Genomic DNA, 25787 nt, shown 5'->3' on the forward strand with positions numbered 1-25787 from the left:
GGGGCGGAGGGGGAGACCCTGTTCTAAAAATAAACAAACAAATAATGTACAGGGCTCCATGACCTGTTACAGTAGTCATAATGAAATCTTCCAAAAAAGTTTTCCTAACCTCAAACTACAGCAGCATGAAATGAACATGAATGTTTTGTAAATGTTCAGCAATGGCCTTTTTCACAGCTTATTGTCATCTGTTTAATGTCTGCTGAGACCAAAAGAAGGCCACAGTTGTTCGGTAAATGTGATACTTTATTATTTTTGGGAAAACTTCATTTGATTAAAGAAACTTAAATTAGGTAGATACCGTGTCCTGCTGGCCTGGCTTTGATCTGACTGGCAGTTACAGGCTTTGAAATGACATTTTTATTCCTGAAATAAAAAAGCATTTCATTTCAACGCTGACGCGCTGTATAACCGCATCCTATCAAAGCAGAGTTTTGGGCTTGCAAATAGCTCAGAGGATATAAAGCACAGACTTGTTAGTTTGGGAGTTTATGTCAGATTTGCTCACAATGACAGAGTCACTTTAATAGAGCTAGCTGAATTTGATAAACATTTTTGGGGAGTAAAACTCAACAAGACCCTGGCTGAAACATTTGTCTACTTTACTTACCTTTCTAAATGTTTTATCTAATAATCTACTAGTGTTTTTAAAGTAATGGATATACATGTGTGTGGCCTGCTTCCTTGATTTTAAGTTGTCCTATGTTAGTTTTGGTGTTGTGCCAACTGACTTATCTTCTAGTTATAATTCATGACTGTTGGTATTCCTATTTTATTATATTGGCATCATATTTTAAAGCAAAGCCATGTTTTCAGATAGGATTAAAATATTTGAACAGCCTAATATTCTTAAGAAGAATACAATATTTGTTGTCTCTTGCTGGTCTTATACAGTTAAAATTTGCTGTAGGCTCCCATGGTTGTATAGGATAACCCAACCCTTCTTGAAGGGTGCCCTATAGCTCAATAATCTCCCAATATGTTTTACATACACAACCCACATGCATGTATATACTGTAGTGAGTATGTGTAGCTGTGTACAGCCAGGTTCGATAGATTACAGTGATATAACTATTGATTGCTTCATTTAAGCTGGTGTGTGTGTGAGCGTGTGTGTGTGTGTGTGTGTGTGTGTGTGTGTGTGTGTGTGTTCACCAAAAGCCTGTCAAATTCAGGCTTAATTGATTTTCTAAATGTATATATTAAAGTAGATTCTGTAAGTCATCTTTTACTACAGCAACCTTTAGTTTTTCAGAAAATCTTAGTGACAATCAGCTTGTTAAATCTATGGTTGACAAGAATCACTACTAAATTTGATTATATAAATAACAAAGCAAAGGGTGTCTTCCTGTCTTGTAATTTTTTCTTTTTTCACTCAGTTTCTTCTACTGTTTTCCTTTGCTGGTAGTGGTTTACAATCCTCTTAACTTGAGTGTATTCTTTAAATATTTGTTTCAATTTAGTCCTGGGGAAAAATGTATGGATGAAGTCATCAGTACTTACTCACATTTTTGTGGTTGTCTTGACAACCTTTTATTGTCCTCTAATACATTATGTATGTTCAACAACATGGAGCATAATGTCCCCAGTATGGCCAAATATAAATGTATTATTATAAATATAAATGCCATAATATCCAAAGAGCAGTGATTGAATATGGGAATATGTGATTGTCAATGGTACAAATACTGCTGTACATTTAAGGAATTTACTAATGGACATTACATACCTTGTTCACGTATGTATTCCATGATCTGCTCTAGCGAACCTCATTATAGAACAGCCATAGGAACATACGAATTTATGACAGGAGGCCTTTTGGTCTATCAATGTTTGTCCTATTTCCTAATAGTTAACTGATGTCAGAACAGCACCGAGACAAATCTTGTGAAGGATACCACTGAATCAGCAGCAGCAGCCAACCCTTTACACCCACCATTCTGTGAGAAAAGATACCTCCTACCCTCCGTCCTGAATCTGTCTCCTTGAGCTTCCATGTGTGTCTCTGTTTATAGCAACATCTCTATTATGAATCTCTACAACCCAAATGAGAATCCTTCCTTTCTCCATTTAACCATGCTATACATTAACTTAACCTGTAAACTTAGTGAACATATTTAAGGGGTTTAAATTCAATTGGTAGACCAGCAGTGTGAGGCACTTATGTTAGGTCTGGTCTGCGAGTCAATCCTAACCAGAGGACTGAACTCACTAACTCTTAATACAAATCCAGTTATGAAAACCCCCACGTCAAGCTCGTAAAGAAATATCAGCCTTTGATCAAAAGACTGTCTTTTTTGGTTGGAAATATGCATGGTATCCCTTTAAGAGATCAATTGCATATTGTAGATTAAGAGTTAAAAAAAAAGCCTAGGCAATGTTCTAGAAAGAAGCTTGTGTCAAACAATGAAACATGTCCTTATGAATTTTAACTGGATTGCATGTTTCCAGGACACCCATAGAAACAAAACTTCAGTCTCTGTGGAGTCTTTCTTCCCTATGTAAATCCTTTAAGTAAATACTTAAAATTCAAGATTAAAGCTGCATGTATGGGTCTGGCTTAGAAGATGTCCAATGAGGAAAGGACTAAGTCAATTTTCATCCACTATATATATATATAATATATATTATAGGATATAATATACCATATATTATATATATAATATAACAACATCCAAAGGCAACTGGATCCACAGACCAACAAGGTTTTTCCTCCAAAACTAACACATATACGATACTGCAATTCAATAAAGACTTTGAGAAATTTCTGAGATAATCACCATTCCCAACTTATCAACTTGATTTAAAATGTTTAAACAATGCACAATCAGGTGCTCAGTAATATTTTTATTTTCCAAGCACTCCACTATTTCTATAATTGGATCACTTCGGAACTCAGACTAGGAAGAATCAATTGGATTGCAAGCAAATGTAATTTCTTTTCCATATGCTTCACCAGTCATGGACCTTCAGAGGAAAAAAAATACATTGTAGAGGTGGTAGCTTGACAAAATGGCTTGTCTGGAGACTTGTTAAATAAAATGGCTATGAATATGAATGCCCACAAGTGATTACACACATCCATCTGGTCCTTCTCGCAGCTGTGGATTTCATCAGCTACAAGCTTTAAGCAATCTAGACCACAATGTTAAAGGTACCATTGGAATCTTTGATTCAGTCTACATACCAGTGTGAAGAGAGCATACCACTTTATATCCCAAAGGGATGTACTTTATGACTCAGTGCAACAGTGATCTAGTCTCAGAAAGGTACATCTTTGCTATGACTCCATCTAACAGTGCTCTATCCCCAGAAAGGTAAGTCTTTGCTTCTGTAACTTTGTAGAACTAAGAAAGCAAGGCTTTAGTCAGTGTCAGATGGATTATTGGGTTTTTATCTCACCGTAGGATATATTGTACTGCACAGTTGTTACAGTCTCTGTGTGTTCCCAGTTTGTTTTGCCAATGGAAACCTGCATTAAGTATCACAGGCTGTTAAAGGGAATAATCTCATCAAATCAAATGACTTCAGATCAGCTGGAAACACCATAATGAGAGAGAGCAAAGGAGAGTGCAAGGACAGAGTCTGGATATGGAAGTTCGATCAATAGAGAGATTACTCCCTCCCTGAACTTGCTTTAGTTTTATTCGTACAGTTGTATTAAACATGCAGAGGCATCAACAAGGATACGAAAGAGCTGCTTTCTTCTAGTCAATCAAATGTGTGCCCTACTCAGAAATACATATTTATAATCATTTTCCACTGTAACCCAAAAATATTTTGTAGTAATTGTATTGGTCTACAGATGAAAAAAAAAAATATATATAATAATGTATTTTGATACTTTTCTTTTTTTACTGGACCAATATGTTTAAACCAAATGTACTAATGAGGGGGCCATGGATGTACAAAAATTTTTTTAAAAGTCAAACGTATAAACAAGATATTTTCAACTAAATATATATATATATATATATATATATATATATATATATATATATATATATATATATATATATATATATATATCATTTTATAATTAATTCAAAAGGAATATCTTAGGAAGTATTCCATTAAAATTCATATGGATTTGAGATGTTGTTTTTAATTGTTATCAAATATGCGATAAACATATTTATCAATGATGTCATGGAATAAATATCATGGCATGAACAAAACACTGTTTTATTATTTTATATTCCTTAACCAGCTGCATCTTTTTTATTGTGGCAATAAAATGAGTGTATTTGTTCTACTAATTGCTAAAGAGGTTCAGTAATTAAAGGATAATAAAGCTTTAGTAGTAATTAGTTTCTGTTGTTTGGTCGCAGTCCATCAATTGTTCTTTAATAATACTGATCATTAGCATTCAGTAGGCAGTTTAATTCCAGAGGGATGCTGGGACAGGACCACTACACATGCACTACACATTCCATTCCCATGAAGACACTGCAGCTAGCAAAACCGTTAACCCTGCACTTTCTCACAGTCGCTGAACACTTTGGAATTCTAGTCACATTCATCATTGTGCACTGCGATTGTAACTTTTATTAAAGCATTAATATAAGTGATGCTTTAAAAAACAAAAACAGCCCCTACCTTTCATGACCCTAAGAACAAATTTTATTTGACAAACATTATTTTCATTTGATGCCTACCTGATGCATACAATAGGACCCAACCTGAGTGTTACACTTGTGATCTATGTAACACAAGAAATGAACTGAAAGGGTGGTGGTAAAATCTATGAATATACGCTTAAAGTATTGATCAGGGATCATTTCTTCGGCTACTTTTAAGATGTTTAAAACTGCTAGCGATAAAAACAAAACATGTTTTTTAAAGCGCTCTGGTAATATCTTTTTAACATATTGACGCTCCAGGGAGATTGTACTGGGTAATAACCACCATTGTAAAACCTTTTGTTTGTCAGCTGTAGAGCAGTTCCAAAATAAAATGCAATTAATAGAAAACTGAAGTTGTTTTCTAAAAGAAGACCCTTATCATTGTAGAGTTTTACTGCAAATAAAACCCTGATTATTATACCTGTTTACTATTTCTCTTATCCACTCTCCTCACACTTGAAGCCAACCTTGTATGTGAGACTTCCTGCCTGTTGGCATTTGTTAATTTGGTATTTAAATGCCAACACTGATATACCTAACGAATGAGGCACAGATCCATGTAATGGGGAGCAGGAAGAAGGAGTCACTCATTAGGAAGCCCTGCGCATGGTTATATAAGTTGATTCATATCACTTGGTGGCAGTAGGATATGTAACTCAAACCTGGGTAGAAGATGTATACTCAGCAAAGTATTTCCCAGCTGAGGATATTTTAGGTAGTCCTGTAAAAAGGGAAATTAAACCATCATAATAGACGGAAATAACTTGTTTTGTACCAGCACTTCCACATTCTACATTATAAATGTGCATAATTCTACCAACTACATCAAAAAGAGTATTATATTTATTTTTGGTATCCTTGTTTAATTGTGTATATTAAATGAACCTAGGAAAGGGTTAACATTTCTGTGTCAGAATGTGGATAGAATGAAGAAAACTGCGCACCGTGATTGGAGGCCTAACTATTTAATTTAGTTTAAATCAGGCAGGTGTGTATAAAATGATGTTAAGTCTGGTAGAGGCTGGTGTTTAAGAAGCAATTCCAAAAGGTCGTAGAAAAAGAGTCCAAACGTTTGATTGCATATTGTTATTATTAGTTTTTGTCGCTGTTTAACACAGCCCTGATTTCCTGCCTTTTTGCCTGATTGTTTCCACCTAACACTTACACTGGTTATAATATTGTATATAATATATAATATATAATATTGCTCTAAAAATCTGTTACTGGTGCTTAATTGTGGCATGACGCACAGTGAGTCAACAGTCATCATTATTGGATCAACCTACATCATTGCTGTGAACCAATACAAACAATAAAAAAGAAAGGGTTAAGTAGCCCTGGCTAGACGTTTTACTTGTTCCTAATCCAGTGGGGGCTTCTTATTAAATAAAAGATATGTCTTCAGCATTTGTAAAGGAAGACCTGATCAAATGGACTCATTTAGGAGCATTTTGAAAATCATCGGTCAGACACTACTTTGCTGCACCTGGATAACCTCTGTCTTATTGATTGGATCCCTGTATCTTTCAGTATTAGACCCCAGACAATGATCTCTACTGTTTGCTTACTTTAAAAATAAATTATGCAGAAACTTGGAACCTGTTTCTATAGGTTTCTATGAAAGTGCTTGATTCTTAAAACCTTTAAACACCTGCTGGAATGATCTGACAATGTGTATTTGGATTCATCATGGTACAAAACAGGTAGAGAGACTTTTTTTTATTTTTTTTTATAACAAACCATTCACTCAAAACACCTGAAAAGCCTGTCCACTGCCTGTTAGAGATTTACTGTAGGAGCATGACATTTTGTGATTGCACCTGGATGGTACTTGCAGTGTTAGGCCAACACCCTTCTAGTTAAAATAGTAGATAAATGTATTGCATATCCGTGCAAAGCATATCCGTGCAAAGCCTATCCGTGCAAAGCATATCCGTGCAAAGCAGACACACGCTCATAAAGGGTCTACTGCAGTATAACATTGTAAAATGGTATAGAATCAACAGAACAAAAACACAGATGCTGGTAAGAGTGGTAAAAGATGCTGTAAATACTATGACTAGACACCTAGAAGCTGTGAGAAATCCAAAGCTGAAAATACACTACAAGGATGTCAGTGCTTATAATTTAAATATATATTATTTAAAATATTAGACAAATGGTATATTCTTATTGTGAACCTAGTAGCAGTATACAGCTTAATGATGTGTATCAATACTTATGGGCACAACTACATGCCATCCCCAGATCAGACCTCAAAATGAGAATGACAGTTAGAACCCAGCTGGGTTGAGCTTTAAATGCCAAGACTGGAACCATAACACTTCTCCCATGCTTCCCCCCCTACCCCCATGTTTCGCCATTAATCCCAAACAACATTTATGGGATAAGTAAAACAGTGCTTCCATCTGCTTCTGCTTTGCCCACATATCACTGAGCAGCTCTCTGTTTCTCTGCTGGGAGGATGCACTGGTATGCCTACTGGAGAGTAGTCGCATCTATCTCAATACGGTTTGCTTCGTCATGGAGTGGTTTTAAACTGCGGATGACATTCAAGTCCTCTCTAGCATTGTCAGTGGGACTGATCTGATTTTTGTTGAGCGACAATAACATTTAGCTAATAACCATATATCAATTTAGATTCTAGTACCCATTAAAAGGTTATGCGTGGCCAGGCCATTTTTGCAATTCACCACATTTGTGAGTTGCCATGGTTATTGTTGTTTCTACAATCGTTTCTCTATAAATATCTGTGCTTTCCATGCTTTTACTACAGCTTATCCTTAACTACACTTTTACTGTAGCATGTACACCAAAAAGAACAACCTCAATTTGTTTACATGGTGCACTGCACATTTTCACAAAGTAGACAAGACCCCCAGTTAACTCCTCGTCCTATAGGCAGACCAATACAGCACAGTGCCTCCTAACATTATGCTGGGTTATTGTTTTGTTTTTCTTCTGGTTTTATGTGCAAGTGCCCAACAGCTGAGCTGTCAGATGAACAGCCTTTCCCACATAGCGCCAAGGCACTTTCTGTCTCCAGCTATGATAAATGTGCAGCTGTTTTAGATTAAGTAATTAAAGATTGCTGGTATAAAATAAGGCCAGTCTTAATTTGAAAATCAGCTAGCCAGAATTAATTTATACTGCCATTGGCTGGTATTTGAAATTGAAAATGATTCTGTGCAGGGTACTTTTTTCATCACTCATTTCTAGCACTGGTTTTACGTACAAAAAAAAAAAACTGTTACGTACACAACTTATCAGTTACAACAGTTAGTAGGACTGTCAAGGCTCAGTGTGAATGTGGATCTACTGTATAAGAAAGAACCCCTTTTTAAATACCTATAATTACAGTCTGTTTCTGGGAATGGAGGAAGATTTAATAACTACTGGTAATTCAAATGAAGGAAATGTGCATTTTCTGCTTATGCCTACTTTTGGATGCTTTTATATTCTTCATTGTTGGAAGATTGGCAGTTTGTTAAAGTGATTGTAGTTAAAAAAAAACAACAGTTCCATAATTATCTTACCTATTGTGCATTTGTTATGTAGGTCTCCAATATGCAATTTTGAAAGAAACACATATACGTTGTTTCCTGGTATGTTGTACTGAACTAGGTTAAGAAATCTGTTTGCAAGCTATGTTTTCAGATGGTGTTGCTCTTGCTTAGTAAATGAAATTGTCCACAACCCCTACAGCCTTTTTCCAGTATAAACCAGCCAGCTTCTTCCCCTGTCGACTGACACGCTTCCAGACAGTATCATGCTCTGACTCAAAAGACATTGCTGAGGTCAAACGACCAAGGAAGTGCAAGTGTGGCAGATCTCCTGAGCATATGGCATGGAAACTGAGAACTTTCCTTAGCCTGTAGCACATATGAAAATACATGCTTGTGGTAACATGGCTTTCTTTTAAAACTGAAAAGCTGAGACACTGTAGCTAATGGGAGTGGGAAACAGATAGAAGTTATGGAAATATTGTGTTACAATGACTTTATTACTAGTTTCTAGTGAGGCTTCATGGAGATGACTTAATGCTTTTTAGCCATTCAATTTGACATTTTATCATCTGTAATGCTATGCATACAAATTATGCTAATACAGTGGTTCCACATTATCTTAGAATTACCGTTTTGATCAAGCGGTATCTTTTTGCAACAATGGGATGTTTTGTCAAATTATTACCAATTGCTTTCTGTTCAGAGGTAACTTTGTGTTTTAGTTCCACCACACCTTCCTCAAACACTGAGGTAAGACTTTCTTCTTGCAGCACAACTTAATAAAACAAATACAATTTCAATACCTTACTGTGCTCGTTCTGGCCTTCAAAGAAAACTTCATGACATGGTGCAATTGATTTAAACTTATTTGACTTGTACTTGCATTACAGATATGTCAATTGTACACATGTCCATATTATTCAAGCACCTTTTGAGACGGGGATATTCCAACAAACATTAGTCATGTTGTTAACTCTCAGAGACTAAGCAAGGTTGCTCCTGATCAATACATGAGTGGGAGACCTCCAAATAAATTCTGGTTTTGAAGTGCATGAAGTTGTGGCTCAGTAGGGAGCACTTTTTCCAATGAGCTTGAGATCTACCAATGCCCTAGCATGGTGTTAGACAGAACTATATACTGTACATTACTATCATGGCTACATTTCCCCTTAACAGACTACAGTCAGCACTCGGATATCTGTTATCCAGATACACATCAGTCTCATTTTACCACCCTTGTATTAAGAATGAAATAAATCCCCATTATATATGTAACAAATTAACACACTTACCCGTCACATGAGACTTCTGACTCCGGCACCAGTTTTCAGAAACAAAGCTCATCTCTTGAATCAGTGGCACCAATTGGGTAGGGGGCACCCCGAGATTTAACTTTCTTTAATAAATATACAAAACTTTTTTTTTTGCTTTTTTTCACTGCGACACATAACATGGTTGTCAGACTCCTCCGTAGTTTCGCAGTTTGGCTAATGTGTGCAACATCATCAATAATGATTCAGTACCATTACATATAGAGCCAGGTTAAAATCTTATTCTTGCAGCTACTGAAATGAATTAATAAATCTGTTTATGAGAGGAAGTGTTCACCATGAAAAGAACAGGGATGCAAAACCTTACATAGTTTTTTTTTTTTTTTTTTACAGAAGAAAAGTAGAAGGGAAAAATATGAAAATGAGAGCAATGCAGACAGAGGCCTTTCCAGTAAGACATCAAGGAGAAACGAGCACATGTCTCAAAACAGTGACTGCCTCGGAAGATTTATCTACCATTACCATTGTGGAGACTCCAACACAGTCTGTACAAGTTAATGTGAATGATGTGAAAATAAAAGAGACTCTCCTGTGCAGTCAAGATTATAGAGCTTTCCTGTAGGCAAAAATGGACGTCGATTCTCGTTGCATTTCTACCATGATTTTCAACCCAAAATATCAATGTACAAGTGGCCGTAAATATTGTAAGTAATTCCTGCCAAGAAGAAATATTGTGTATAAAAACCCTGTGCTTTTTACTTAATATAAAACCAATGTTTTACAAGTAATTTCACCACCCTGTTGTTAGTTAAGGGACATTTGTAAGTTTAGTTAGTGCTCATGGAAGCTAGGTTTTTCTTTTCATTTAATAGGGAAGTGTTTTTATTTTTCTACTTCACTGTATATATTGTGTCCCTGTGAGAAAAATTTTGGACATTGTTAAACTCACTGTGTGTATCCAAAACACAGCACAAACCAAAACGGATCAGTGTGCCCCGGACTGGATGGTTTGACAGTTCATTCCAGGGGCAGTCGGAAGTTGGCCATCCAAAAAGGTGGCGAAGCCACAATACTAGAAGTCAGCATCTTACTGCGGCAGGCAATGTGTCAGTCATGGTTTGGAGCAGACATGACTGCACTCGCTACCAAAGGGGCGTGGCTGAAGGTATATCAGGGTGGCCGAGCAATCTGTTCCTTTGTTATGGTTGCAGACGGACCTGTAAAAGGAGTACAGAGGTAAGATAACCATGAGTGCGGTATGTTGTTTGTGTTTATAACTATTTGTCAAGCCAGCATTAAAACCCGGATTACAGCTACTGCACCAAGTCACTAATCACTGTGTATTCAGCACCAATGGGAGCACCGCGAAAGGACGTAGAGCCGTGCCGGGATATTGGCTTTGTTCATTAGTGTTTCAGGACTGAAACCCAGTATTATTTCGCTGTGCAAACTGCACATTGCTGTATAATTGCCAGGGCTATTAGTGAACAGCACAGAACCAGGAAAAATAAAAATAAAGAGAACTCTTTGCACTGTGAACTCTGTATGTGTGTTATTGTTGGAGCACTGCATCACCTCTACACCTACGCTTTACAAACCACTTTGCCAAATGCACACACACACACACACACACACACACACACACACACACACACACACACACATATACATCCTCTTACAGTGTTTAATTATTGCTTTGTTAATGTGGAGTTTGAACTGTTGTTTGTACCCAAAGGACTAAAATATCCGTAGACAGCTAGTAAAATGCAGTCCGGTTAAATTGAAGCTCATTTGTGCTGGATACAGTACATTACAATACAAGAGTTGACAGGGGAAGAAAGCTGTGTATTTTTTTTAACTTTATTATGAGCTTTCATAAATTGTTGCCTGTGGATTTCGCATGTGACATGTTGATATAGCGGTGCTTTGTTCATTAAATGTGTATCAGAAGTCATGTTTTACATTCTTGTGGTAAATATACTGTATATAAGATTAAAACCCAGCATGAAGTGTTTCCTGTGATGAAACCCAATGAGCACCACTAAGTAATCAGGTTTCAGCTTGTTAGTCATTAGTCGAAATCAAGTTTCGTCCTCACAAAGGACACTACTTAGAGTGTACTAGTGGTGACTAGTCCAAAGTCGAAATCGTGGGAAACGGTTGGGGCCCCCCCCCCCCCCCCCCCCCCCCCCCCCCCCCCCCCCCCCCCCCCCCCCCCCCCCCCCCCCCCCCCCCCCCCCCCCCCCCCCCCCCCCCCCCCCCCCCCCCCCCCCACCCCCCCCCCCCCCCCCCCAGCTTTGTTCAATGTTACAATTAATTTACAATTCATTTCTGTCACAGCCCGCGTTTTTTTTTCTTTCATGCGCAAATCAGTCTGTCTTTATTGTGCATTTACACAGTGCTTCCTCCAGTTATCACCTAATGAAAATGCAGCCAAAACAAACTGAACGAGACCAGCTACTGTAATGTAAAATAATCATTAAACAGTTTTATATACTGTGATACTTTTTTTTTTTTTAATCTGTGATCTTAGTTGCTTTTGCGCATTTTCAAATGCAAGTGAACTGTAACATTAGGGGCTGATCGAGCACTATATTCTGCAATTTTGAATAGTGACTTTGGATACTGTTTTAATTCTGGAAACTGGTGTTGTTGTGTCTTTTTTTTTTTTTTTTTTAATCGTTTGCTAAATTGCATTGCCTTTTACTTTTTATGTAGTTCTGTGCATGGGTAACATTTTGATTTAATTTTGCTGTTGGGTCGTTAATGAAGTATTTTAATCCTGTTACAATACGTACCAGATTTAAAAGTATGTACTGTATTACTGTTGATGTGAAGTCTCTTTTGGCAAGTGATATTTTCAGAATCATATGGTTCTGAATTCCAATACTTCTTTGAAAATATAGTACTGTACTAACAAAACCAATTACAGCACATCTAAATGGAAGCCTACTTATTTTAAAACAGTCCTTTCAGCTATGTATTATTGACATTGCATCTTTTTATGTTCCGATAAAACTTACAAGTTGTTGTCTTTTACTGCTATGTTATTCCCCCAAGTCATGCGCTAACAAATTTCAATGAAAGAATCAATGAAAGACCCCTAGATGAATAAAGAAACTAACAAGAGGACCGTCTTCAAATAGTTAAACATTCGCAGATTGCTGTAAATATCCTGCCTTGGCCCTGCTGAATCAAATCTTCCACGAATGATCTACCATTGTCAGATCCAGCTCTTGTGATATGTCAGATATATGAAAGAAATAAGAAAAGGAAAACTGCAACAGTGCCAAAGAAAATAAGTGCGTGTGTGCATGTGCGTGTGTGCGTGTGCGTGCGTGCAGGGCAGGGGGTTGCTTGGGTGGTAGGGGGCAGGTTACAACGCGCTCACCTACATGCATGTCAAATCAAATGAAATAGTTAGATATGCGTCACACTCGTTTAACCATCACTGAAATCAAATGTGATATGTGAGTGCTGACTGTATTTCTCATATACAAGTGCAGTTCCTTCTGTGCTTCATGATAGTTCTACATGGTTAAATATATAGTTTATAAAACATCTCCAAGAATGTATAGTGGAATTCTCCTTCATTTTTTACAATTTTATTCCGCGTATTCATTTTTTTTTTTGTGTGTGTGTGTACAGGGTTGTGCGAACAAGAACAAAATGGGTCCTTACATTAATACATAGGCCTTTGTTCACTCACTCTACCAAAAAAGGTTAGGCAGTGCGTGTGGGGCAAAGGAAAGGGGCTTGCAAAACTAACAACCCCATATAGTAATTAAACTATCAGACTAAAGGCTCTCTAAATACACAAAGCTGCTCGTGGTTTATTATGCACAGCTGTATATACACTACAGCATGGGCCGCTGATAATCTGAATCTCATAATAACAGAAACTGGAGCAGTCGTCTTGGCAGCTCCCCTCCCCCCTGTTCCCCATATTCCTTCTATTATCGGCAGAGGTCGCATGGCATTTAGCATGGAGACAAACAGTACATCTATACACTCCCCTAAACTGAACGCATGGACAAACGCTTGTGACAAAGCTGAGTGAGAGAGTGTACGCAGCGGGAAAATAGAAATACAGACAAAGGTTTTTTTTGTTGTTGTTGTTATTTTTAAAGCAATAACCACAGAAGCAGCATCTTACTGCACTGTGCAGTACGTGGAACTATAACAACTACACGTTTCGTTGTTGCTACTTTGTTAAGGCGTTGCTTGTTGGTGTTCAAGTTATACCGCGAACGGATGCGAGGAAAGGGTGTATTAACAGACTCAACCCCCCTTTTTTTTTCTCTCCCTCTGTTTTTTTTTTTTTTTTTTTTTGTTCGGCTAAACAATAGAGAGTGTGTGTGTGTGTGAGAGAGAGAGAGAGAGAGAGAGAGAGAGAGAGAGAGAGAGAGAGAGAGAGAGAGAGAGAGAGAGAGAGAGAGAGAGAGAGAGAGAGAGAGAGAGAGAGAGAGAGAGAGAGAGAGAGAGAGAGAGTCACAGAGACTGAACCTACTTTCATGCCGTCAGTCTTGCGAACTCTGAAATGGACGTAAGATTTTATCCAGCAACCCCTGCTAGCGTGGGTTCGTTACCAACCGATCCAACTTGCCTGAGCTCTTTGGACTATTACCACTGCAATAAGGTAATTAGAAAATAATGCGTCTGTGTTTAAAATGCTTAGTCTCATTATATGTCACCTGTTTCATCCCCTTTGGCTATATGTCATATTTGTTTGGAGGGAAATGTAGACTTTTTTTCCAAGCAATGTATTTTATAATATGTAAATGATGTACTGTATGTATTAAGTAATTCGGGACGCTAAGCAACAAAATTAACTCATACCCAACAGAGACCGATGTGCCTCTTCTGAAATTAGTCGTTCTAGAATTCCTAAACTTTGTTACAATTCCGCGGAATTTCTCAAATCGAAAGGGCACAACCAATAGCTCCAAAGCAACCCCTGCTAAGTTGTAACCACCTCCAAAACCAGGATCGCTTTGTAGGTGGAACATAAATGCAAACTGAAAAAAAAAAAAAAAAAAAAAAAACGAGAAGAAAAGGCAGCTCTCACAAACAAAGTGACTCTCGTGTGCAGGCAGTTGCTATTTTGAAACCATCATAAATAATAGAGTGTCCATACGGGTTGCTTCTAATGAAATACAAATTAGACTATGATATGTTTGAAAAAGAACAGCTTACAGTATATTTACAGCTTACAGTTATATTTACCATAAAGGGGTTAAACAACAACGGGGGGGGGGGGGGGGGGGGGGGGGGGCTTCAAAGTACCGGCATAGTGTATTGTTTATTTAATACATTTTTTGTTCATAATACAATTCCAAATTAAAATAAATAAATAAACACAAAAATAATATATATTTTTTAAAGACTACGCAGAGCAGTGTAGCGGGGTGTTACTATTTGGAGACTCGCTAACTCAGTCGGAGAGGCATTTCTATTGATTTCCCTAACAATTCCACTTGCTTCGTACAGAAAAACGGTTCCCATTTCTGTTTTGTTTTTTTGTTTTGCCCCTCCCCCCCCCCCCCCCCCCCCCCCCCCCCCCCCCCCCCCCCCCCCCCCCCCCCCCCCCCCCCACCCCCCCCCCCCCCCCCCCCCCCCCCCCCACTGAGTAGTGGATTCGTTTGAAGAAACCCATGCTCGTTGTATTTCAAACTTGCATTGTGATCATCAGCATGCTTCCAGTTTTAAGTCAGTTTAGCACATTTTAGCTAAAACAACACAGTTCTTTTTTTCAGGATATCTCTGCAAGTTCGGAATCCAGCACCGTAGCTTCTTAACATGATCAGATCTGTTGCTTTCTTAGCAATGATTAAGAGATACTCGAAGACAGACAGCCATGATCATAAAGCACTTTATTCCTTCCCTAATCCTTCCTTTTATATGTTGCGGATATAACGAAAATGCCTATATGTGTACCGATAACCAATAGAAGTAAATATCCTCCAGTGATTTTAATATGAGTACAGAATAACTACATTGATTGTAATATTATTGACACGTTTAACTGTTAGCCTATTGGGCGTTTAGCATTGAGTGATGTAAAACTAAATTTAACGTAGACCACCCTTGTCAAGGAAAAGCTGTTGATGTTATTTCAACTAAGTAATTAATGCATATATGTATACCATATGCACGGTAACGCAAATAATAATTGGTGAAGTGCGTAGATGCGGCATAGGGATAGACAACGGGGTTTATGGGGCTCTAGTTAGTTTTGGTAACAGTCCAAACTAGTGTAAAATGCAGGGTAAAGTTATGTTTTTTGGGGGTTTTTTTGGCGTTATGTTGCGCCATTAGGGATCTCAGATTCGTAAATGCCCCGCAGAACTTGGCAGGTGCCGTCTGTCTGCCGGTGCCATTGAAGTGGGTTACTGAGGGTTTGTGAAACCTATCCTGCATCGAAATCGCTAAAACGTACAAAAAACAAAAAATGAAAGAAAAAACCGCCGGTATGTGTTATCTCTATTGTATAAACGAAATGAAAGGGACGTACTGGAACCTAGATTTCTCTACGGGATGTTTCTACTACAGTTCTCTGTAAACTGGATTCCACTGAGAGAATGTGTTCAGTATAGCTGACTGTTTTACTATATGCGGTGTACATAGGAATCCGTTTGCATATTATTGTCAAAATAGCAAATGCAACTTAAGTAAATGATAAGCTATTGTTGAATATATTGCTGTATTAAATACATTGTTATATACTAAACATGGTACTAATGACGTCCTATATACTAGTGTCTGTGAAATCACGATTGCTTTATATTTTCCTGAAATTAAAAGCAGTTTTTTTTTTTTTTTTTTTTTCTACAGAAGCCCTGTTTGTTCTGTTTTAATAAGGGTTAGTTTCACTGCGCAAACTAGGGTAATCCTGTAAGGAGAATGTACAGTAATACTTCAAATTAACATTGAATTAATTCCAATTGAGAATGACAATTGCTACTTAATTAAAGGTCTGATGGGTAAGGTCAGTAATTGGGTTAATAGATTGGAAGTGCAAAGTGTGTGTTTTGTATACATTTTCCTATCAAGATTACTGTAGAGTTATTATAATCCCAAAAGGAGTCATACAGTGCAGTCAAATATCAGCGATATGAGAAAAAGGATTTCATTTAGAACTGCACTTTTCATACAATGCTTACTGCTTGTTTAACAGACTCAAAACCCTAAATAGATGTATGAACTGCTGTATAATTGTCAAGGTTCTTGTTCTTTAAATACATTTAATGACAGGTTTCTTGGTCAATCTGCCAATTGTGTCATTTATATTGCTCTCTGTATATGCATGCATTGTATATGATTGTGCTCTAGAGTAATAGATTGCATAATCATTTAATAATTATTGATCAGTTACATTGAACAGCTCCATAATGTTTAAACAGTAACGATTCTATGAGGTGTCAATTAAAAAATGCATGTGGCATTTAATTTGGATAGTCTCTGATATATTATCCATTTCAAACTGAACACGTTACAGAAATGATTAAACCTTTTTTTTTTAAATGCTTATACCTTGACAGAGGTGGCTCGGTATTGCAGTCATTTAAAAAGTATTAGGTTGCAGTTTAGCATTTCAGCATGGTATTAAATGCATCCATTTTAAAGGGAAGGCTTTTTTTTAACACTCGATCAAAAAACTCAGTATCTTTAAAAACCTGCATTACACGTCTGTCAAATGTGTAATACAGCAATTTACTATGCTTCCACTCAAAGTGGCTGTTTGCTGAAGTATTACAATTGTCCTTTTTGTAAAATTGTTTTCAAATAGAATGCATCCAATTGTGCTTTCTTACACCAGTGCGCTGTGGTTTAATCATGAATTCAAACCCATAATTACTGTGATATTCAAAACACCGTGGGTGGGCAGAGGATGTCTTGAAGTGAATATAAATGTTTAAATGTTAAGGGAGACAAATGTTTCAGTCCAACTGCAATATTTATGTAAGTATCTTGGCTTTTTTCCTTTTTAAGAATTCCCTTGCCATTGTTTTTAAAGTAAAAAATACAAACAAACAAACAAACAAACAAACAAAAAATGACAGACAAACAGTAGGCTTTACATAGTTTTAGATAATAAATAAATATACCATAATGTATATGTATGCATATATATATATAGATGTGATACTATAGAATGTCATCAAGAGTTTGACAAAGAGCTCTTAATGAGAGCACACAAACAAAGATCGAGTCTATAGTACTGTGTAAGTTGCATTTTAATACAATCAATATATTGTAATGTATTACATGTTTCTGTTATGTGTGCATTTTATATTACATTACATATACAAAATATTTGGATTTTTTTGGTTTTTAAGGTGGGCGTGCATCTGTCACTTACATTTATGGGGGTATCCTATTTGTAGGTCACAGCTTAGGTAGGGGTAGTTTACAAATAGAGTGGAACTTGTGTAACCATTATGGGCAGATGATTTAGAAAGATGCATGGATGGTAATACAGTGGCATTAACAAAAAGACAAAGGGTGAAGGTATGGGTGTAAGATAAAATACAATAGAATAAAAAAAGAGACATACTTCTTTTTGCAAGCCTGTTTTGTACTACAGACAAGCTTGCACTATGCAAATGAAGTCAAATTTAATCTGCGTTGAATCAGCATTGCTAATGTATAAAATAAACTAGCATTAAAACTTTTGCATTTTACATGTATGGGTTTCATTTCTGGTTTTGCTCCTTACTAATGCTGCAATTGTTAAAGTGAACTTTTGCTAATGCCTGGTTCTGCAATGATAATGATCAGTGTCAGAGAGCATCCCTTTGTGGAATTCATACTTATCATCAACCTTTTAAAAGTGATGGTGTTAGCACTTTGTATCTTCCTTTTGCCAGGAAAGGCTAGTCTTATACAGCACTAGCAATGACACGAGAACGGAGAGCCTAAGAGAGCAAAGGCAATAGTCTATAGTAGCATATACTGTAGTAGAGTATTAGTGCATAGACTAGTTGTACGGTCGAAAATACTTTTTAATATTGATGCATAAAAAGGCTTTTAAAATCCCTTTTGTAGAATTGCAACATTTGCTATTTCCATTTTGTTGAGATATAGTTAGCAAAATAATAAATATGAACAATGTCAATTGTTTTCATATACACAATTCAGCGGCAATGCCCAGTAGTGTAGTTACAACAATCAGTAATAATAATAGTTGTAAAACAACTAAATGATATTTAGTAAGCAATGGATATATAACACCTATACTGCTCGGATCATATTAATGAGATGTGTTGAGCTCATTTTCATTTCCAGTGAGACCTTCAAGCAGGTTCATATAATCAGGAGTTCCTCTTTTTAAATTGCCTGAGCGGGAGATTGTGCATTAACTGAATGCAATAAAACTGCTGAGTTAATCTTTTCAGTGGTAGTTTTGTAAAGGTGAAGCATTTATTTAGAGGTGCACAATTCATGTTGCTTTTAAAAGGAAAACGAATTAAACGCTTTCAACCCTTCACAATCGGGCGCAAAGAGAACAACAACACTGAACTGGAGATTTGTTTATGTCAAGGCATCACAATTAAACACTGTACATCAGAGAGTATGATATGCTGTATTCTGCATCTTTAGCCAACTCTCTTCCCAGCCCCCATGTGTCTTGTGTTAATGAGTGAGCCTTCTGCGCGTTTAGCATACGTTGTGTGAATGTCTGTGCTGAGGGCCGTTTCTTTAGTAATAGGAGTTTACAGTGTGCATAATGGCTGGTGTATATCCCAGGGCTGCATCACATTAGTTAAATTAAGTCAGGTAGCAAAACACTATACGTGAAGACATTTTGAGGTTTAGTTTTAGTCGCCCCATGAGCTGTGAGGTAAACAAAGTTTTTTTGGCAGCAATGTGTTCCAATTCTTGAGTGCATGTTTACTGCGTAACTAGGCATTGCTTTATTATAATCACTTCTGTAAGGTACTTACGCCAGAGTTCTTGTACTACCTGTTGATTCAATTAGTTCATACTGAAGTAGAAAAATAAAATGTCTTAGCTGGAGAATCGTGTCTCAACCTGATATTTGAGCATTCCTGTAAGGTTGTCCTGTAATAGTCGTTTGCTAGGGTCACGGACACTTTTATAGAGATTCAGAAACACAACAAAAATCATCCTTATTATATAATAATACACAGTGATGGCCCCCGAAGGAGATTTAAAAGCGTTTTTCTTCAGCAACCTTCACACCTTTATAGGATGGAGCTGTGGTTACCCTCCGAAGGGACTACACCTGCACTCTCACTTCACATATTTGGACAGGCTTGGCTTGCAGGTGTGCTTTCCAAAAGGGATTGTCTGGAACTAATTGGAATCACATGCAACCATCAGTTTGAGCAACATATCTGAGACATTTGCTGCATTACTGTCACCACAAAAGCGGCACTTTCTGCATCCATATAAAAAATAAATAACACCTTTTATTAAAGGGTGTTTGTGCTAGACCTAGAGTAACCATCATTATTTATGTAGCTAGTTTGGTCACATAGAGGATTACGATTAAGCGATAATACATCTATATATGTGTTATGGTTATCACGGTTCTGAATAAAGGTTTTAGTGAGACAGAGTTTTAGGAAAAATGCATCTAGGCGTTAGATTTACTTTAGTAATGAGTCATTTAAATATAACAATGATAAAGAGTTTTCCCCTGTTAATAATCGTTATTTTATTAACACATGTTGATGTTTTTAAAAACATCCTTAACTAAATGTGCTATTATTGATGGTTTATTCCATTCTAATTGATTGGACCCAGACAACCGAACTAACAACACAACTGCATACAGCTTACACAGCTATAATAGAACAATAGACATTATTGCCGCTGAGATTTGATTTATCCAAGTATTGTGTTTAGAGTGTGTTTGTGTTTAGTCAGCAGTAGAAGCTTTGCAGTGGCAAGCAGATTTTTAGCATATATCAAACACAGATTGAAAGTATAGAAAAAGCTCATGAAACAGTAGCTTCAGACAGGGTAAAAACATGTCCATAGATGCTGGTAGGCCAAGGACTTGGTACCCTTGAAACCAACTGAATTTCTGGTTTGCAAAATGGTCACTAGAGGTACGCAGTGATAATTTGTGTCCCCTCTAACGCTGATTTCCATTTACTGACTTCCAGTTGACACAGTGGTAGCGGTGGCAGATATTCCAGTTGCACACCAATGGTGGTCATTTTTAAGCCACCTTCCTTCTGAAATTCAGCGTTAGGCGGAATCTAAGAAAAAATACAGTCAATAGAAATATAGAAAACACAGAATAAGATGTTAAACAAGTAAGGCATTAACGCAAACGCGTATAAAGTATGGCTTGAAATTCACGTTAAAAGAGATAATTTATAAACTATCCATGTCCACAGGGGAATGCCTGTTTGAGTGAGGGAGTGACATAGGGTCAAGCAGTTGAAACTACATAGGCTGAGTGTAAAGAGACTCTAAACAGCACTCATTTGTGATAGAGTGGACAAAACTGCATAAACAGCAGAGAGATACGTAGTAAACAGATTTTATTTTAGTAGATGACTGGACAACATTGTGAGACAGTGACACTGGTACTTTAATTATCAGGGTTATTTCAAAATGCCCTATTGCCAGCTATCTATAAAGTCACGAATAGTGTTATTTCTATTTCTGTGCTGTTAGGATGCCACACAAATGACTAATTAAATTTTAGTGATGTTTTTATCCATGCTAAGTTGTTAGCTGAGAAACTGCAGCCAGCTTTCTGCATTAGTTCCATTTCTGTGTGTGGGAGTTGACAAGTTTGCTGCCCCAATGCCCTTTTCATACAACAAACAATATAAAACATCACACACATATAAAATAAAATTAAAAAAAAAAATGTTTCTGAAACATTCTTATTGCTTGGCATGTTTGTTTTGTTTCTTGAGGATATTAAACACATGTAATGATTTGACCTTTCCTTTCCTTGCAACCAATGAGATTACAGTTTGGTTAAACATCGAGAGCTTAGTTTATTACACATTGAAAACAGAGATTAACACTTCTTTCATCTCCCTCTTATTTGAGGGTGAAGAGTAAGAAAGCACGGGCTCATGTTACAGCTCCAATAAAGCTCTGTCCTGAACTTGGCAGCAGAGAGGTAACGATACACTAACACCATGATACGATACATATCACAATATGATACAATACCACGCAGCTGACAGATGGGATACGTTGTATGACATGTAATAGGATGAAATGATAGTTAATGATCGTAAACTAAGTTTCCATGGTAACTTGGATGCTGATGAGACAGACCCAACCCACCAAGCCTTTTGGATGATCCCATCTCCAAACAGATATATACTTTTAAGCAATATTTCTCTCTTAGTTGCTGGCCTTAAAAACAATAATAACCGGTGGTTTACTGTAAATTAAAAGCTCCTTTAGGAATAATTTTAGTAGTAATACAGTTTTATTAGAACATGACTAACGCATAAGAAATCGTAATTACTTTCACACTGTAACATCACACTAACTAAACTCTAGTTATGTGTCATTAAAGGTTTTGTAATGAAGTTTTATCCCTTGTTATTTACCGTAAAAGCTTTTAGTTACACATTTACTGCTGTGTTATTAATGGGTCCTAAAGTAACAAACCTATTTAAACTCCTACCACTAAAATGTCTATTAGTTTTGTTTAACTGTCAGTAAGAAGATAAGTTTCAGTTTGCTTATAAAATACAGATGTTGGTTATTGATGTATGAGGAATAATGAAAGGGTGAAACTGAAAAGAACCCACATGAAATATAACACTTTCCTACGTTTAACTAATTAGTCAAATTTATACCAAATAAAATTAAAAAAAAAAAAAAAAAAACTTTGAGGATCGTGAGTACCAAATGCCAACAAGAAATGTGTACTGTTGAAAAAAGTGACACTGATGACGTGAAGACTTTGGTTGATGCAAAAGACCTACAGAGAATCTAAAATGATGTCCCTTGTCTCTTGTTTGCGTCGTGGGTGGATTAGATGGTAATTAAAAATGAAATGATATTTTAGCAACATTTTAATTGGACATGGTCTCAGGCCCGTGAGGTAATTAAAGGAGCCTGTTGAGAAGGGATGAAGCGATGTGGTATATTTATTTCACATACCAAATAAAAAGATCATTTACAGTAGCCATATTTTTGTGACTATGCAACTAAGTCAGCACCATCTAAGTGCCATTGAAGTCCATCATAAATAACCCAGTGAGCTCTATGAAGAGCAGCCTGAATTGGAGTTTGATTTCAATGAAGGGATACTTGTGCAGTTGTGAGGTTTGTGCAGTTCTATGGTACTTACAAAAAAAAATTAAATGTAAATAATCACGCCCCAGAGTCAGTGATTTGAAAGTGATCCATTATGTTACCTAAGGAACCCACTGTCCAGAAGGAAGGTATGTTGTATGCACAGAAAACCAGACAGGCCAGGAGTATGTGTCTATCTGTTACCAGTGCTGCTGAACCCTGCTGGTGAAATGACTTCAATGCAATACGAGTGCTGTGAACTACCCATTTATATGGATCCAATCCTTTTGCAGAGTGGTTGCTTTGGTATAAGATCTGCAATAGGCTTTTCTTCAGTGGTCAAGGACGTGTATTTCTGTGAGACTGGCAGGCAGTCAATCTCCCAGTTATAATTCAGCTGTTGATGTCTCCCTTGAACTGGAGAGCTATAGGGTCTTCTGGTTTCCGTTTCAACCGAGCTCTCATTACTCAATTGAACCAGTTAGTGGCTTAATTAGTCAAGGTAAACATGTGTTCCAGATCTTTAGCAACAGATGACATAGACACATGTAAAACCTGCAGGATTGGGGCTCTTCAGGAAAGGGATTGGAAATCTACTGTATATAGATCATCGTCATCTCCTCTATTCTGAATTTGCAATGCCAAAGGATCATAGGGGACCAATGACATTGCCTACTGCAGAAGATAACTTTAAATGAGTTAATCTTGCTGTGCAGCACTCTCTTGTCACATTATACAGTATAGACAATACAGTATAAATTGTATGTAATCTGTTGAAGTCATGTTTTCCACCAGATGCCAAAAGGTTAAAGAAATATAACAAGAAGTGCATCCAAGTGTAGATGGTCCATGATTTTGTACTCATACGTGTGCACCAATACAAACCAATGGATAGGGCTTTCTTATGTTGGCAATACAAAAAAAAAAAAAAAAAAAAAAAAAACATTCACAGTGTGAAGTGGACTATAGGATAACACGTAACTGAAGTTGAGTGCTAAAAAAGGGATTGTGTATTAATATCTTGTATTAACATAGCCAAACTGAAAAGCACAATCACGCCTTTGGTCTAAATGAAGTTTTAGTAGGATTTGATATGAAGATTATGTCTCTTTACAAAGCAGCAAGGAAAGCTGTGCACTAATTAGAGAAAGTGGCAGAGGGAAATTGCTGTCTGTTGGCATGAGTGGGCAGCGTCTCCATCTTGCTGTTGGTATAATTAAGAATGGGACTCCGTTCCAGTAGGGCTTTACTTAATAAGAGTGGGATTCCTGTGGGGTGCTGCTTGGTCTCCAGTATAACCTGCAGCAAATGTTTCACGAAACCTGACGCTGCCTGCTGTGCTCATTACCCACGGGTATTATGGGTATTATGTTAACAGTTGTTTATATTTATTAACAGTTTGAGTTGGTAAAATAATGTATTAATTGCAATTAGCCAATGGTGTAGTTATCCAATTTAACAGCACAATACTCATTTATTTTGGAATATGCTCTATTGTTTATCATTCTTCCATCTCTATAAGCTAATGTGAAAGATAATATTGCAGTTTACCATTTTTATTGTGTGAATTCACTAGACATTTCTAAGAAATTCCATCAGCGTCTCAAAGTTAAAGAGTTGCTGGTATATTTCTTTACAATTTACTACAATGCCTGCTTTTTAACTATATACCATACAATCTTTCTATATCCTTGCTTTGCTGCTTGTGTGTGTGTGTGTTTATACTGTTTTTTATCAGTTTTAATTAATGCATTTCCTTCCTTTGGAAGCGCATGCTATTTTTTTATTTTTTTTTGATCATGTCCGTTACAGTATGAATAATAACAGCAGTGATACCCATGGCGGCTCATTTCTCACTTCTTCAATGTCTCTCAGAACACCAGCTTTGCACTCTTGCATTCCTTTGGTATCAGGCAAAGCTGTTTTCCTTGTTGTCCTGAATAGTATTGCCTTTGTTGCATTGACATAGGTGTTCATATTGGTAAATGAAAAATATCAGTTAAATTAATGATAGTGATTGGAGATGTAATGGTATTGATCTATCCAAAAAAAAAAAAAAAACACGGAAGCAACAAAACTAATATAAAATATTTTTATACCAGTAAAATAAATCTAGTCCTCTCAAAATGTACCTGTGCTTCAAAATACTGCATTGCTAATTCAATATCTGACCCTGGCCGCTTTACTTCCTTTACAGATGAATTGTCTGTGCAGTTATAGCTCAGCCTTTGTACACTGATGTGAACCCAGGGCTTCCACAAAACTTATTTGTTACTGTAGCAGTACGTGTAGTGCCCAAATGGTAACCACAATAGCTAGGGCTAATCTGCCTTACTTGCAATTACAGTTTAAAACAGACCAAGCCCAGGGAGCTATCATCCCATCTGGGATCATAAATGTCCAATCTTGATTGGATTAGAACTAGACCAAAATCCATGGTGAACTCCAATTTCCAAGTACTCCACCTGACCATGTTCTAAACTGTAACATTCTCAAGTGGAGGGGGAAAAGCATTGAGACCAGATGTGTCCTAATTCTAGCTGCAATAAGCACATCAAAGACAGGCGTTTATTTTGTTTTAACACACTTAGGATGGTTTAAATTTAAATGGGACAAAACTGACTCAAACAGGGCAGACCAAAGATAAACATCACCCATCTTCTTGTTCACTGCATCTTAACCCTGCCACCCCCCCATACCCCCCCCCCCAAAAAGGTACCCAAGGAAGATTGGAGCCTTACTGCGCAAAAGCACTTGGAAACTTTACTGGACAGCAAACGTTTAGGCCTAAACTGGCGATCTTTCCCCTAACATTTCAATAAAAATTACTTTTGGCAGACTGTTTTAAAATATAAACATCAGTACAGTTTCTTCTCTTCCACATTTAACTTAATTGGCACACCAAAATAATAAATGCATTACTGTACTGTTCTAGAACTAACAATGTTACTCAGGCTCTGAATATCATTATTGCAAAAAAAGTCACTTTACAGTATTGGACAGATTTCAGATGGAACATAATTATTATTTTTTTCTCAACGTAATTGTGTACAGGAGTGGCTTTTGAGCATTGCCAGGAAGCAATTATCCATTTACCTTCAAATAAACTTTTGAAATGTAAATTCAAAAAG

The 25787-nt window shown here is 36.9% G+C and overlaps 1 protein-coding gene across 5 annotated transcripts in view; it reads left to right on the forward strand.

Moving 5' to 3' along the window:
* The first annotated feature begins 13882 nt into the window (after window positions 1-13882).
* The window catches only part of LOC121319258 (TOX high mobility group box family member 2-like), a 100714-nt gene continuing 88809 nt past the window's right edge, over window positions 13883-25787 (forward strand). For 3 of the 5 annotated variants that reach the window (XM_041256502.1, XM_041256500.1, XM_041256501.1), the window contains exon 1: window positions 13884-14041. In XM_041256502.1, the coding sequence (XP_041112436.1) occupies window positions 13943-14041 (99 nt within the window). In that variant the 5' untranslated portion in view covers window positions 13884-13942. Of the gene's footprint in view, window positions 14042-25787 lie in introns of all 5 variants that reach the window. The other 2 variants (XM_041256499.1, XM_041256503.1) reach the window with 2 other exon arrangements.

Source organism: Polyodon spathula, chromosome 8 (genome assembly GCF_017654505.1).
Source record: "Polyodon spathula isolate WHYD16114869_AA chromosome 8, ASM1765450v1, whole genome shotgun sequence".
Taxonomy (NCBI): Eukaryota; Metazoa; Chordata; class Actinopteri; order Acipenseriformes; family Polyodontidae; genus Polyodon; species Polyodon spathula.